The sequence below is a fragment of the Apteryx mantelli genome, chromosome Z (genome assembly GCF_036417845.1).
Source record: "Apteryx mantelli isolate bAptMan1 chromosome Z, bAptMan1.hap1, whole genome shotgun sequence".
In the NCBI taxonomy this organism is placed as follows: domain Eukaryota; kingdom Metazoa; phylum Chordata; class Aves; order Apterygiformes; family Apterygidae; genus Apteryx; species Apteryx mantelli.
This window is the reverse complement of record NC_090020.1, coordinates 21,604,942-21,621,154: the sequence shown is the minus strand read 5'-3', so window position 1 is coordinate 21,621,154 and position 16,213 is coordinate 21,604,942. Positions and strand designations below refer to the sequence as shown.

Genomic DNA, 16,213 nt, shown 5'->3' with positions numbered 1-16,213 from the left:
AGTCACCATTTTTAATTTAGGGATCAGTTCTATTTTCACCCACAAGAGTAAGATCTAGGAGAGCTTTGTCTTGAATTGTCTGAAATATATTGTGGTAGAAATCTGAAATAAATTTTGTTGGAAAGTTATCCAGAATCTTTGGAACATCCAAATGTATTTTAGCTAGCATGAGTCCACCTGAATGTGTCCTCAGGCTTAAAATTCTTCCTGCTCATGCAGTTTTTATTTTTAAATATCACTACAACATGTGAAAAGCTGATGATTCTTTTCTCTCATTTGACTTGGTGATTTATCAAATGTGAGATTTGGGGAAGAGAAAGGAAGTCTTAATAAAACTGGATGTGAATTGATTTATTCACAAGTTTGGTTGGAAAGTATTACCTCCCAGTTTCACACATAATAACTTTTAAATCTCATTTGTGGGTTTGCATTTTATGTGAGGATGTGGTAATTTTAGATACATAGCCTGCTTCCTGAACTTTCCATTTTGGACAAGAATGGTCCATATGATCTGATATGAGTCAGTGCATAGCAGTACGAAAGACTGCTTTGGCCTGAGCCCTGATTGTGTCAGTCCCAGAATATAGAAGAAGTCAACGTTATTTAAAAATATAAAGAACGATATATAATAAATCTCTTCTTAGTGTCATCCCTAAGAGAACAATAACTGTTTATGCTAGTTGCAGGGTATGGAAGCCTTACTTGAACGGCTATATCCTATTGTTGATTTTGATATATTGGTCTGTTTCTTACTGTGAATTTTCTGACAAAAAAATGAGCCCCTCTTAGTGTAATATGGGTAAAGCATGATAAATAGATACAAACTTCTGTAATATTATTTGGCTGCATGGATAAAGGAGTCCATATTAACAACTTCCCAGTGGAAGAAAGAAGGAAAAGCAAAATAGTAATAAAACATGGAAATTTCTGTATTTAAATATTGCAGATAGATGTTGTTGTTTTGACACTTCTAACTACTTGCATTATTTCAGAAGTCCAGATTTTTAAATGTTGTTTGTGATAGTTATGTGTCTGTCTGCTTCCAAAATCAACCTGATGTCTTGGTTTCTAAATACTTGATTCCATGGTGAATTTTCTTCTGAGATAAAAATTTCATGCAGCCATGTAGATACTTAATCCTATACTTAAAATCTCAAAGAGTAATGGAAGGATTTGCCAATGTGCAAACAGTCCATCTTACCTAACTTCCTGTTGGGAATCAGGTATAAAAAGGGCAGTTAAAGTACAGATGGATGTTTGGAAAACCTCCTACTCAAAATCTGATTACTTATGTTGGTGTAGCTCCAGAGTAACTGGTAGTTTCAATAGCAGGAATAAGATGACTAACTACCAGTTTAAATAACATGCTCTCAGCTACATAAACAGAAGTAACGACTGATAGTTTGAGTTTTTGTACTGTTTTTAGTGATTGCATTGAAAATACTCCACTTCTATTAATCTTTAAAAAATGATATCTTGAAAATATATCTTGACATTACACTTTAGAAATCAATACTTCTCCAATTTATGTGATAGGTAACAAAATTAGGCTCCTTCATAATTTTCATGACTGCATTGTAATATTGGTTAATCCAAAATATATCCTCTTCTTTACTGACTATTTTGCTGTACCTGGTTGGTAGGGCTCTGATCCTTCCATGAATTCAGTGCTCATTGCAGGGTTATTAGACCTATATTTTCCCCTCTATTTTTCTTCTTCTATCATCTAATAAGTGACTTAAATATTGAACTATATTTTAATGGGACTCCTGTAGTTAGAAGAGACACATTATAAATTACTGGTTCTTTAGTGTTCATTAGGTACAGTAAGACTAGAGGTCGGAAGAATAAAAGCTGGTCCGTTCCATTCTGAGAGGAGAACATCCCAGAGCAGCCAGGTTTGTAACTGTAAAACTGTTTAGTTTGGAAGAAATCAAATGTGGTTAAATAATGAAAGCAAATAAAAAGAACTGATTTTACGATGACAATGATTTTCCACGTACCCGATCCAAGATGAATAAATGTAGGAGCTTTTATGTACTTCACAGCTTTCTGGTAGCCATTTTATATGTTCATTTTCACATACTGTATCTGTTAAAGACATGATCCAGCCAAAAAATTTTTCCAGAAGTGACTTTGCAGTGTTGCCTAAATATGATTTTTAGGGCTGCATCCTGGGAAGTGGAGAGAGCTCTGATTCTCATAGATGTCAGCAGAGCTTGGAGCGGTCTTTAAGCCTCTTGGTTACTTTAGAAGTGCTTCTGCTGTAAGGGAATATTGTTTCTGGAAACTTAGTGAACCACTCCCCTCCTTTCATACTCTTACCATAATCTTGGTCACCCAAAGTAGCAAACTCACACCCCTTTATCAGGCTTCTCCAATAAACTTGAATAATGTTGGTCTAATTGTCATTAGACAATTAGTGTTACAAACTTCCATCAGTTTCTGCATATGACTGTGTCCTTGATGGGATAGCAGCTCACATTGTGGTTCTCAGGTGATGCAAGTTTGAGGGTTTCTGGTAGGAGCTGTATTTCTGAAGAACTCACAGCTCACCTTAGAACTGCTCTGGTTATAAACTGGGTGTGCAGACCATAGAGGGGTGAAGATAAACAGTTTATCTCAAATCGTAATTAAGCAAAGAGACCTTTTCCTTCTGAAGTTTGAAGTTAAACAGGTTAAGACTGAGTAAGGGCTGAAATGTTAGGTTCTTTTCAACAAGGATAATGCCGGCCAAGATGAAAACATGTAGGCTGTGTGGGATCTTAATCTACACTGTTAAGTTAGAAGAAGCTCACAATAATGAATGTTTTGAAGAGTCCATGCCACAGTCAGTGAATTAGACACAGCGTGAGCCACATCCTTGTTTCTTTACATTGGTTCATGAGTGTAGCAAAATCTTTCTGGGGTTTGTGCACATGTAGCTGAATGGAGAGTCTAGTAGTTTTAGCTGATGGAGTGTCTGGGTGAATGCAGGAGTACACATGAGAATACATACGTGTTTTATTTGTCTGTCTTCTGTATTCTGTCCCTACCTTGATAATTGTGGCTAACTTTTGTGCCAGAAAATCCTTATGAAGTGATAGAAGGTGCAAAAATAAGGTCGCAATCTGACCCTCAGAAGCAGAACTTCAAAGCCTTGTGCAGGGATTTAGCCATCCAATCTCTGCTGGTCTAATGACATGTTTTAAACTAAGAGCCGTCTAGAATGCCATAAAAATAAGAAGATTTAGTGTGTCAGCTTTTAACTGGGCACAGAAAAAGTAATAAAATGGGGGATTATGGTTTTACTTTCTAGCAAATTGGGAGTCTGAAGCTGCTGTCTAATCCCAGTGTAACACTATTTAGGTCAGTGAAGGAAGTGGCAGTCTCTCATCATTCGGTTTCCCAGTTTCTGGTTCCAGTGCACCTGAGGTCTTTGAAAGTGGTCTGAAGAAGAATACCAGTAGGTTCCTTTGCTTCTTTCACTATTTAATACCTGTGAATTGGTAGCTGAGATCTTTTGCTTTGTCTAAAACATTGTCATTGTGTACTGTGGGCCTGAAGTAATTAAAGTAATTAAAGTGCTGGGGGGATGGTTACTGTACAGTACGTCTTATTTACCTTTAAATAGCCTTTTATAAAAGAAACTAGCAGCTTGTCACATCAGCAGTTTAGATGGCGAGAATGTAAGTTGAACCAGAATTTTCTGTTTAGTCCAAGTATGTCTTCAGTTAAGCTATGTCGTGCATGGAAATCGGTGGTTAGTTGCTGATACAGTATAGATATTAGGATAGATAACTGTGTATTGGGATAGATGTGGGATAGTTTTCTGGTGCTCAGATTTAAAACAAAGTTACTACTAGCCCAAGTATTGCTTGAAGTAGTTTTTCTATTTTATTTGAGCATTCTTGGCAGTCTTTTTACAGAAGTTATTTAAATTGAGAGAATGAATGAATGACCTCTTTTCATCCATCCTAGAAGTATTTCAATTCTGTTAATGTAATGACAGCCACTTTCAAGATCTGTTTAAAACATATACGTATGTCTGTAATAAACTAGCAAAAAGTTAGACTCAGGATAGTGGTTTGGATGACTTTAATGGAAAAGCGTCCTTAAAATGCTAGTTTAACTTATCTCTTTGGAATTTATTTGACAGCAGCTTCTGAAATACAGGGATTAAGAACAGTCGAAATAAAAAAGGTAAGCTGAAATATAAAATGATTATGTATTGTAAACATGTTCTGTAAATACTGTCAATAGATGTGTTTACATAAGGGTAGAAATCTGGCCCTTTTAATCATTTATAGTCAAAACTGTGTGACTCCCATTGTCTGTATTCTTGTGTAAAATCAGTGTGACTCATGCCATCATATTTTGTGACCTGTTTTGAAGGTGAAGAGGAAGAGCTAAGGGGGCTTTGTTTTACTGTTGTAAGATTAGGTTAAATCCAGACTTAGTTTAGTGAAGCCAAGGGAACTGTACTTAAGTTGCAAGCCCATTGTTTTAGATTTTATATTTTTCGCATTGCATACCTTTTAGATACTTATACAAGAGCTGTGTTTTCACTGTACTGCTGATTCAAAAAATTGTTGCTATGCGTGTTAGGAGACTGGTTTTCATTCTCTGCAGATTTTCAACAGTGAAATTCAAATGACTTACTCATTTTCAGGACTAGAAGATCTAAGTCAGAGACTGTTTCTGATTGTCCAAAATGTATTTATTGGTCTGACTTTATGTGTCATCCAGTTTCTTTGATTACAGAGCTTATATTTAGATATTCTCTGTTCAAAGTAGAATCTGCAAATACCACTTTATGATGGTGGCTTTGGTTCGTAGGTAGTGGAGTAATGTGCTATAGTGAAATAATGGCTATTTTTGTCCTTCAACAGTGAGACGCTAGGGGGAGCATAAAGATTAGTTCTAATCTTCAGGTGGTTCATAATAGGAGATTGTTACTAAAGATAATGTAATCCCATCTGTCCAGTTGTTGCCCATACCCTCTATACTTTATGAATCTGAGGCTGACTTCTGTAAGTAGCTAGTTAGGTTAAGATGAGACATACAAATATGTTAGCAAATTTTCACCTGCAGCTGATAGGAAAAAATATATATTTTGTGCTTTTTATGCTTTCCCAGCAGGAGGCAGAATTCATTAACTTAAAATGTAGCTTGATATAATAGCATTCTGATTTTCATAAGATAGGGGGTTTGGAATTTTTTGAGTTGAGCCTACAAATTCTTTTCATATATTTTTCTTTCCAGAAAGATCTAATTCTTTTTCATGGCTATAACAGGGTGCTGCAGATTCACTAGGAGTAAGCATTGCTGGAGGTGTAGGAAGTCCTCTTGGAGATGTCCCTATTTTTATCGCCATGATGCATCCAAATGGAGTTGCAGCTCAGACTCAGAAACTCAGAGTAAGTTAATTGTTAAGAATTTTGTAAAGATTGCATTGGAAATGCACAAGATTGACAAAAGATGATATAGCTGTGAGTGCTTCTGGCTGTAACAACTTTTTTTGCTGTTTAGATTGACAATACAGTAACTCAGATTGGTGACGTGCTAAAGAGTAATTAACATGAGAAAGAAGTCCTAAAGCAATCTTGGATCACAGAGCTAGTAAGGTTTTCAGAATTCAAAGTAGGGAGCTTGGTTCAGAGCAACAGGTTCTGTAAATAAACTCTGATGATTAGCATGGTGGTCAGTCCTGCTACTGCACATACACAGTCTGTTTTATATCCCATGTTTTCCATACTTGACTGTTTTAGGATAAAGATAGAAATAAAATGGAAGGTGAATTGCTATCTTATCTAATACAGCACTTACATGTGTACCATATTCAGTCTATACCAGAGGCTGGTTTATTTTTTCTCTGTTGAATTTGAATCATACTCCTCGGGAAATGAAGGGATTATTTCAAGATGAGTTTGAACACATAATCTCTGACGATAATCTTCTACTTCAGCCTGTCTGTCTTCAAGTGATGCACAAAATGGACATCTGTTTTCTATGTGCTCTCTGTTTCTCAAATATTAGGATCAAGCCTGTAAAGAATCTTTAACACTGAAAAGAATAAGTTACACTAAACTAATGTAATTTAATTAATTAATTGTGACATCAAATTTTCTACCTCTGTATCAGCTCATACTGTGGCTTGCTTGGTGCCTTAGAGAGAAAATGTACCAGGAACTGCTGATTTCTTTCTTCTTATCTTGCATTGCTGATAAAAACTAGCTAAATCCAGATATTCAGATCTGGTATTGTTGAAGGAAAGTGACAAGTAAATATATGTAACTGAACTTTTTATTGATGTTCTACTTTTTCTTCTGCAGGTTGGGGACAGGATTGTTAGCATCTGTGGCTCATCTACCGAGGGCATGACTCACTCCCAAGCCGTTAGTCTATTGAAGAACGCTTTGGGCACCATTGAGTTGCAGGTAAGAAGAAAATCCGTGACGTTTGGAATATTTTTTGTGGAAAGGCTACATTGCAAGGAAATGTGGGAGAGGCAGTGGGTTCCCAGTGCATACTTTTTTTCTCAGAATTTTAGCAAATTGTCTTTTTTATGTAAGAAATGAGGCAAGTTATGATAACTGTAATTTTCTGAATGCCCTTTTGTCAGCTGCCACAATGAATTGTCTGAGGAGCAACGCTCTCATTTTACTGGCATATGTACTCTGTTCTTAGGTTGTAGCTGGAGGAGATGTGAGTGTCATAACTGGTCAGCAGCAGGATCCACCTACATCCAATCTTTCATTTACAGGGCTAACTTCGACCAGCATTTTTCAGGATGATTTAGGGTGAGTGACTATAGAACATACAACCCCTGTTGTCTCTTATTTTAAGCGGGACCCCCCCTAAAATGCTTACAAATTCTAACAAATTGTGAATGAATTGTTTAACATAATCATGGCTGACACACTTGGTATACATGGCACCCATAGGTCACCTATCCAGTTTTGCATTTTTTTCTTGATAAAATTCACTGTACTACTTTCTTGCCCCTCTGTAGAGTTGCAATGTGATTTGATTTCTTCCTCGTAAATACAGTCTCTTCCTTGTGCTGTGCCTTTGTAACTGAGATTAGCTGATTCACCCAAAATGTTTGTTCTCAGACTTTAATATCAAAGTCCTGTCCAGAGTGGTACCTGTGTTTCTGTACTGTGCTTTCTAGCACCAGACCATCAGAAACCTGTTGCTTCTAACTAACACGTTCTGGCATACTGCAAGGCAGAGCTCTTTCTGTTGGTGAGCAAGTTTTGCCTCAAACTCTGTGATAAATCTGAGGCATTTTTCTTCTAGGAATAGGAAAAGAGAGAATGAGGTTCTTTAGGAACACAAATGTACTTTAGAATATAGAATTTTAAGAATTTCTTACAAACTAAAGTGTGTTTATGGAAATATACTATGCCTATAAATGGTCTGTTATAACACATATATACAATTAAACAATCATATATCAGAGGAGAGGAGCACTTAAACCTTGCAAAATAACTATTATGGCTATTTTTAGGCTTCTTTTAGCAAGTGTTACAAGTTACAGGATTTTTAAAGTAATTGTTTGTTATGGATTGTACCTTCTGTTCTTTGAGGTTTGAGATACTGGTATTGCATCTGTATGTGGCTAGTAAGCACTGCTAAAGGAACCTGCCAGCAGTAACTATGTTGTGAGCTGGGTGGAAAAGGTATGAAAGGAGTGTATGAAATAACTAGCTAAATGAGGGCATTAGACAGAATTAGTATTTTATGTGAATTAAAATGTCCAGCACATTGTGATTAAGACGTTTGTAGTTACAGTGGAAAGCAAAACGTATTGCTTAACTTGAAAGAAAAAATGTTTTGTGTTGAATATTCTATATGTTAAATCTTAAAATAAGAGAATGTAGAAATACTGTTCTTTCCTTTTTTTAGACCTCCTCAGTACAAGACCATTACGCTGGATCGAGGACCAGACGGCCTAGGCTTTAGTATTGTGGGGGGATATGGCAGTCCCCATGGAGACTTGCCCATTTATGTGAAGACAGTATTTGCAAAGGTAAGTGACTGAGTGTAAATTTGTTCAGTCAAGCCATTCTTTACTTAGTCCTCAGCAGCTGATTTCTTAAAGCATGGCCTGAGTTTGAAGCCAGGCTGTTGTTAACAGTTTCTAACTGCTTTCCTTGGCTAGTGCAAGTACTGTTCAAAATGTGTTTGCACCATTTGAAGGCTATAGTTGTAGGAGGATTCAGAACTTCCACTCTGCGTGTGGCAGAGCCTGTTTCAACTGTCAGAAGCTGGAACTATGCACATACTTTGAAAAATAGCCACCCATCTTGTGTTGGGACTGTATAGTCCTCAGGTAGTAGCTGGGACCATTTTATTTAGTTTGACCTAGGGTCTGAAATGTAGACGAAGACAAAATGATAGAAGTCAGTCCTGACCTTTGGAGAAGTTCAGGTCCTGCCCTGGATTTGACAGCTTGGACTGTCTAGGAGACAGTTCTGAGTCAGCAGAAACGGAATCAAGTACCCCAAACTTTTACAGTAAGTCAAAGTACAGGGCTCGGTTTGATTACCAAATTTCTAATACCAGTTGCTGAAACTTTTGTCAGGTCTTGAAAAACTTACTGTTATCATTCCAGAGCTTAAAAGTTGTGCTAGTTAGACCAGGAGGATTGTAGGAGTGTGAAAGTCCTGTAGATCCAACTTCTGGATGAGCTTCGACTTAGAGAAGGCAGAGCATACTGCAGAGCATACAGACTGTGCTGCTACTGACTACAGTCAGTAACACAGCATCACAGAAAAACGAAAAGGTTTAAGGGCACTGAATCCGTCTTATTAAGACCATAAGGACAGTATGGCAGGGAGAAAATGAGATGCATGAGTCTGCAATTACGTGTTGTATCATTGCAGGGCGCAGCAGCAGAAGACGGACGCTTGAAGAGGGGGGATCAAATCATTGCTGTGAATGGGCAGAGTTTAGAAGGGGTGACCCATGAGGAAGCGGTCGCTATTTTAAAAAGGACAAAAGGAACAGTCACTCTGACTGTTTTGTCGTGAATCAGCTGCCCAGAGGAGTAGGGTCAACAAGACCTTACTATTTACATTCCACATAGCAAAGAGAATGGAAATGTTTATGTAGCCTTCTTGTTTTTCCAGCTTCACAGGACCGTGTTACTTCACTGAAGAAAAATATCATTTAATCATATTTTTGTATATGATAGAAGTATTTGTCTTACTGTCAAAGCACTGAGATGGAGTCATGTCACATCTATGGTAAAGACGTGGATATTTTTTCCTAGTAGTATTATGATGATGACTTGTGATCCACCAAAAAAACAATTTTATTTGATTTTTGATTTAATAACCATACAGAGAGACTGGAATGTTTTTCTCAGAGGCTTTGAATGTTTGAAATATAAGGGAAAAATGTTGGATAGAATAAAGTCAGCAAGTCACCAAGGGGATGGCAAGGGCAAGAATCATCAAACAACAGAAAGTGTAAGGTTATTGGAGAAAGAAAGTATTGACAAAATACATAAGTTTTGGAGGAGAAGGAAAAGGACGTAACGTGGAGGCAGATGATTCAATAATTTAGATGGTTATTTGCATTATTTCACAATGCCCAAGTGGAAGGAGCTGGGAGGAAGACTTGGGTTTTCTGTTTGTTTTGTGTTTTTTTTTGTATTTTTTTTTTAAGTTTCCTAAGTCATGGTGTATCCAAGAAAAGGAAACTATTTTTTTCGTTTCCCTTGCGTTTGATGTTTTTTTGCTGGGGGCAGGGGAGGCACGGGAGATATTTCAAAGGGGAGGGAATTGTGCTCAGGACTGAAAAATCTGTTTGCCGGTGGAAACTTTCCCTGGTAAATGAGAATGCCCAGCAACTGCAGTATTAGAAGGATTTAGACTTTTCTTTTATCATAGTAGTATTTTCTAGCCTGTGTGGGTCTGCAAGTAACCTTCCCAATGTGAAATGTGTGCAAGTAAAGGCTGGCCTTTTCCAACATGCAATTCAGTCTCAGCGCTGAAGTTTCTAAGAGCTGCTTTACACACAACCATGAACAAACCACTCAAGGCAGATTTACTTTGCTACACTGAGAGCCTTGCAGATATTCATTGAACTAAGGTGGAAGAAGTTAGTGTTACAGTTGTAAGTAGCAGCAAAGCTAGAGCCATCCCTGGATGAGGAGGGCTAAAACTAGTAGCTGGAGGTGGGCAGAGAGCTGGAGACCCTCACAGTAGAGGGACGGTGAGTGAGAGACTGCGGAGGAAGGTCTTCCTGCATCAGCATCAGGAATCAAGCTGAACAGGAGGTTCAAGGGCCACAGATATTATTTTTGAATTATTAATTTATCAGACACAAATATATAAGCCAGTGTCTGGTAAGTAAGACGCAGTCATGGGGTTGTTCTTTGGGCAGCACTGTGGTCAATAATGTATCAACATCCTCAGCTTCCTAAGAAGTTGGGATCCTCACTAAAATGTTTTCCCAAAGTCTTATTCACTGAACCCCCCTAGCTTTGCCCTTGCTGCTTTGGCAGGGAGCTCTTCAGCTTTTATGAATCTGGCAGGTAATGCACACTTTGGCCACAATTTGCCTTCCTACAGAAAAATTCCATTAAAACTTTTGAGGGAGAAAGACAGATAGCTAATTAGCATGCTATATGTCCTGGTAACAGCAAGGCCCTTTGTGTTGTTTAGCAAAAACATTGTAGCAAGAAGGCCAGCATGTCAGCTATCATTTAAAATAAATTGCTGAACTCAGAATGCAGGAAATGGCTTGGGCCATTATTAGACGAATATGGAAAAGACAGAAGACTAGCATTCGTTTTAGTGGCAGATAAAAACAGTATTAGGAATGTCTGTGAAATAGTATTAGCAAAGTGATAGCTAGATCTAAGTGGATTAACTACAAAAACCCTTTGTCTCATTAACTGTTCTAGAAGTTATAGTGTGATAGGCTAAGATGAAAGAAAACAGATGATACCATTACTAGAGGCCGCTGGTGATGAATTGATCTTCTGTACTTATTGCTGGTTTAGAGTGAGAGATGCCTACATTAGAGTGTGTAAAGTCACTTTAAGTAGTATCTATATTTGTAACAGAAGTAGTGTACAGTTATTTTATTACTGCTGTTGTGTCTAAATGGAGGATTTAAATGAATAAATATGAAACTGTCAGTGATGGAAAAAAGTTGCAGGTGTGTTTTTGGCTGCTTCACAATGATATGCTAACATTGTTCATTCTGTTGTGAAAGGTCAATTCACCATTTTTTTAAATTAATAACAAAAAGTTAATGGCATTACTCTTCGTGTAGAACTTAAAGCATCTACTAGAAATGGCTTTATTTGGATTTTAAGATTTTCTTGTCTTCATTCCCCAACTCTAAGCAAATCCATGAGACCAGGTATCGAACTATCTAGGAATGATTAAGAAGTTAACTTGCTTTCTTAAAACAGACAGCATTAACAGTTGAAGTCCAGACTGTTTAAAAAGCAGTCCTTAAAGCATGGGACATGCCATGAGGGATCAAAAGAGTGAGGCATGCAGCCTGGCCCTCTGCTTTTAGCTGTGACCCATGCCACTGTGTGAGAGTACAGTGCAGGACCCCCACCTCCCCCAGCCCCACTGCAGAAATCATTGCTTGACTGTGTTGCATGATCCCTACTTACTGGCTGCCACAACTGGACCGTAAGGTATAAAAAATTTTGCAAACTTAGAACGTTTGGTTTTCTTTGTTGTAAGGTATTCAGTGTTACTTTCATATCACCGGGGTTAGTCCTGCAAGATGCTAAGTACTCTGGCCCTGATTCTGCCCAATTCCCCGTTTTGGGGTATGTATTGATTTTTCATATGACTGTGTTAACTATGGGACTTGACAAGGCTAGAGCTGAAGGGCCTGGCATCTTATGGGATCAAACCATTATCTGTTCAGCTATCCAGTTGTTTATTTTAATTCAATGCTATCTTAGAGTGGTATTATTAAAAGAAACTGTCACCTTTTTTTGAGCATGGGTCTGGACTGAGGACAGCTGCCTCTTGGGTACGCACCTATTCCATCCCTTCACCCTTAGGAGGTATCATTGGGACAGCTGCTTTCCTGGTGATTCCAGCAGGGAAATGCCTGCTGGATCTTATTTCTGGATTAGCTTTATGGAAGCAATGGTAATGATATTTTCCAGTTGGAAGAAAGAGTGGAAGTCAGTAGCCATTAAAGATCACTTTCCCTTCACCCTATGTAGTCTCTTTCTAAAACAAAAAGAAGAAGCTGTATATTAGTTGAACCCTGACAGACACTTGCCTAAATACATCCATATATACAAAGTTGTCCCCTTTGTTCTCAGGTGGCAAAAAGAGGTTTTTGGTTTAGTGATGGAAATTTGCAAATAACATGGAAAAACTGACTTTCTTTAATACTGTTTTGCAAAGTAAACATTGTTCCAAGCTGAAAGAGACATTGGAAAGAGGCTGGTGGTTGTATTCCCTCCTTTTTGGCAGAGTGAATGAAATTCGGTGCTTTCAGGAGGAAATGTTCTTTCTAAGTATTTCTATGGGATGCGGGATACCTCTTTGAGACTCAGCACTGGACAACAGAGCTCCACAATTTGGTGTGTTTTCATAGTGTTTTTTTATACTCCTAATGCTTCATATCAACAGGAGGGAGCATGTTACAAGCCTGGGAGGGCAGTACCCTTAGGGTACATTTTCAGAATGCTTTTTCTCAGGTTTCCCTTACTGCACACAGAACAGAGATAACGGAGCCTGAGTTTCATATCGGGCACTTTGCACGATTACTTAGGTGGAGGTACATAAAAGGTCTCCGCGCTGCACTTCACAGACTGCAGCGTTCAAGTACTTCATCACCACAGGGATTCCGCAGCCTCCAGGCCCAACACTTTTGAGTTTCCCATTACTGGGGATTTTTCAAAAAGCACTGGGTAGATGAGAACAGCATCTGATATAGTTGATAGAAAATGATTTAATCTCTACCTGTTTTTGGAGAATCTTTTTGACTGAAACTGTTGTAGACCCACATATTTCAGTTTGGCTTGAAACAAAATCATTCTTTACTCAGTGTTAAATGTGAATGTGTCTGCTAGTGTGCAGAAAAGTCAGTGTTGCAGGAGAATTATATAAACATGAATATAATCCTAATGATTAAAGCAGTGTGCCCTGGCAAGTCCTGTTTGTGACAGGAACCACTGAGGACAGCAGATAATGATTATTGTTGTATGGGGAAAGTATTAACCTTTGTTTCTGTGACAAAGATCAGAAGATGATTAGAGGTGACAGTGTTTATTTTTGTCATGCTTTTTTATTAACTCCAGACCAAACACAAGTTACTCTTTTTCCCCAAACTTATACTTTTTTCCAAGTTTAAAGTGCTTGCAAAAAGCTAATAAGGTGTTATTCATATGATATTCTTTGAATGAAAAAATAGCTCAATCATAGTTTCAGATAGGTCATTTTTGTTGCCTTTGCTGGATATCTACAGAAGCAAGTACTGAAGGAAAAGCCACTGTTAAGGTTAGATCTCTCCTAGACTGTTCAAGCGAACCCGAACTGGCTGTTTGGGTTGGAGGCTTCACTTTCGGTAGTTTGGGATTCAAACAGAACAAGAAGCACATTTAACGAACTATGTTAGTGTTGTTTCATGATGATCTTAAATGCTGGAAAATACTAGCTGCCCCTGCAGGGCTCTGCAGATGATGCATATTAAATTATGCAGCCTACTAGTTTTAAACATATCTGGGACCGTCTGAAAATACAGTGCCTACATGCAGACCCTGCTCCTGCTGTCACTTGGCTTAGACCGGGGAGGCTGTGTTCTCTCAAATGACTCCGTAGATCTTCAGTTGAGACAACAAAGCTTTGCATATTTACTTTTGCACTTTACACAGGACAGTTCAGACTTGTTTTTTACTCTGTGAGTTAAAAATGCTTTGATTGTTAGCAGAGACTGGATTTTAACCTTTCTCCTTTCTGCATGTATCTAGGTGGTTTACTGCTTAAATTCCCATGTTCTGGCTAAATTCTCTAACTAGTAGTCTTAAGCTATCATAAAAAGGTTCCAGTATTTCCTTTGCAAGTCACATTTTAATAGGAAATAAGGTCCAGCACCATTTTGGAAGAATAGCTGTAGATTGCTGTCATTCTGTCTAATGAGAAATTCTGAGTTTTTGGTCCCAAGTGGACAAAAGCTCAGACACTGTTTGATGGAGGCACTTGTTCTCTGAGAGGTGTGGTGGTGAGAAACCCACTCCTGAGCACAGCACTCCCCATGTCCCTCTGTGATGGGATTGTGGTCATACTCAATCCTTTCCCAGATGCCATGCAGGTGTCTCTCACAAAGCTGGGGAATTTCACTTGTCCTAGAAGTCAAGAAAACCAAGAATGTCTTGGCTTTCATTCAAAGATTATGTAAAGGACTTGCATTTGCTTCATATTTATCTCTAGCTCTGTCATATACTTCCCCTTTCAACCATATACATAAGGAAAAAGTCATTTCTTCAAATTTAGAGTGTCTTCTAACCAAATATGTTTTAGCATGACGCATGATAATTACTTAAGAAGAAATGTTTGTGGATGCTCTCTCCTGGTGAAGCTTCTAAATCTGTTACAACACTGATTGTCAGCAGTGATTGCCTTTGTGTTAAGTTTTGCGTTACAGAAGTTTAGGTGTGGCTAACAAAAAACATTTCCAATAAATATAAATCTCTGATGGCCAGGAAGCTGAATTGCTTGAGACAAGGTGGGGGCCTCCTGAACTGAAATGAACTTATGCTTCATAACATTATGTTATGTTATTATTACTATAAAGCATAGTCATAATAGGAAGTTCATAGTCTTTTTTTCAGTCTGGACATATCTTCCTGGAAACAACTTGGCCTTTGTTAGTGCAAGCTACAGCTGACCATCAGAATTCAATATGTGCATTCTCCTGCCCTCTTAGAAGAGGCCTTTTGTTTTTCCTATTGCAATATCTAAAGCTGGAGGAAAAACTGTAACTGGACCTTTGCCTATAAATGCAGATTTGTGGAAATTCAACATTCAGTAGAAATAACTCATTAATGGCTGATTGGTTGCCGTCATCTGGTGTCCTCCTCTTTCCAGCATCAGAAGTCTTAGACTATTCAAAGTTGTTTATTCTGCTAGCAGCCAAACCACTCCTGTGTGCACTTTTTTACTGCTTATTCCATTTTGATTCATATGTGGGGTGCGCATATGTTTAAGGGGAAGATACCAAAAACTTATATAAAAAAGCTGTCTGTATATGTACACATATATATAGTGTTAGGGGTTTTGTGAATAGTCTTGGATAGGTGCTGATTATTAAACCTGCAGATACTGCCTTCCAAGCATTACTTTTTCATGGAACAGTAACAGTAGGTACTGTAATCATTTTTTTATCCATAGATCTCAGGGAATTAAAAGAAAGTATTTTCTACATTTTGATGACAGGGAAACTACAGCACAGGGATTATCTGTTGTTTCCTCATTATATTGTGATTGTCATGATTCACAGTGTATATTAACCCATCTTTCCTACTATCCTGATATGTTGAAGAATGGAGCATATTGGAGCATATATATCCTGCTAGTACCTTCAGGGGCAATGAAATCTTATTCAAAGCTGAGAAATGTTTGGATCTGGGGTTACCGATTCAATGTTTCTGGGGCTAAGAGAACCTTTTGAAGTGTGAATTAGACCCCAGGATTCCTCACTGGTAATAGCTCTTTATTTAGGCTTATGTTAAAAATCTCATGTTTTAAGTGCAGGGTACTGGTTCCTTTTAAATAAATACAGGCACTGAACTCAGTATTACTCAGTTCATAGTTTGACATCTTTACTCATTTGTAATTTTCAAGTACACTTTTATATATCATTCACTCAGACTCAAGTGTAAACCTTAATCTGTTGGCCAAAGAGGGCAAACCTCTTTGTCCTAGCTGTGGTATCATCTTTTGACTGAGCCCAAAAGTGGCAACAGCTTTGAGGGACCTTAGTTTCCTTCTTAATGCCAAGTGGAAGATAAACCAAGCAAAATCTCTGGCAACAAGCAAGGAGACAAAAGATACTTGCTGGCGCCTGGCAGGCTGTTTACTTTTCTCTAGTGTGAAAACTAGCTGAAATTACCTCTAGTCTGAACTTCCAGTTCAAAAGTGAACTGAAACAGTGGAGGAGAAGTGCTCATACATTTAGGCACAAGCAGGGCTGGAGGTAGCCACCCGCAGTCAAGATAAGCCTATCT

The 16,213-nt window shown here is 38.1% G+C and overlaps 1 protein-coding gene across 1 annotated transcript in view; it reads left to right on the top strand.

The window, feature by feature from the left end:
- The window catches only part of MPDZ (multiple PDZ domain crumbs cell polarity complex component), a 93,439-nt gene extending 82,727 nt beyond the window's left edge, over positions 1-10,712 (top strand). The window contains exons 42-49 of the mRNA XM_067315718.1: positions 1,812-1,898; positions 3,349-3,445; positions 4,139-4,182; positions 5,277-5,399; positions 6,315-6,419; positions 6,670-6,782; positions 7,894-8,017; positions 8,874-10,712. Of these exons, the coding sequence (XP_067171819.1) occupies positions 1,812-1,898; positions 3,349-3,445; positions 4,139-4,182; positions 5,277-5,399; positions 6,315-6,419; positions 6,670-6,782; positions 7,894-8,017; positions 8,874-9,020 (840 nt within the window). The 3' untranslated portion in view covers positions 9,021-10,712. The remainder of the gene's footprint in view (positions 1-1,811; positions 1,899-3,348; positions 3,446-4,138; positions 4,183-5,276; positions 5,400-6,314; positions 6,420-6,669; positions 6,783-7,893; positions 8,018-8,873) is intronic.
- Positions 10,713-16,213: the final 5,501 nt, after the last annotated feature.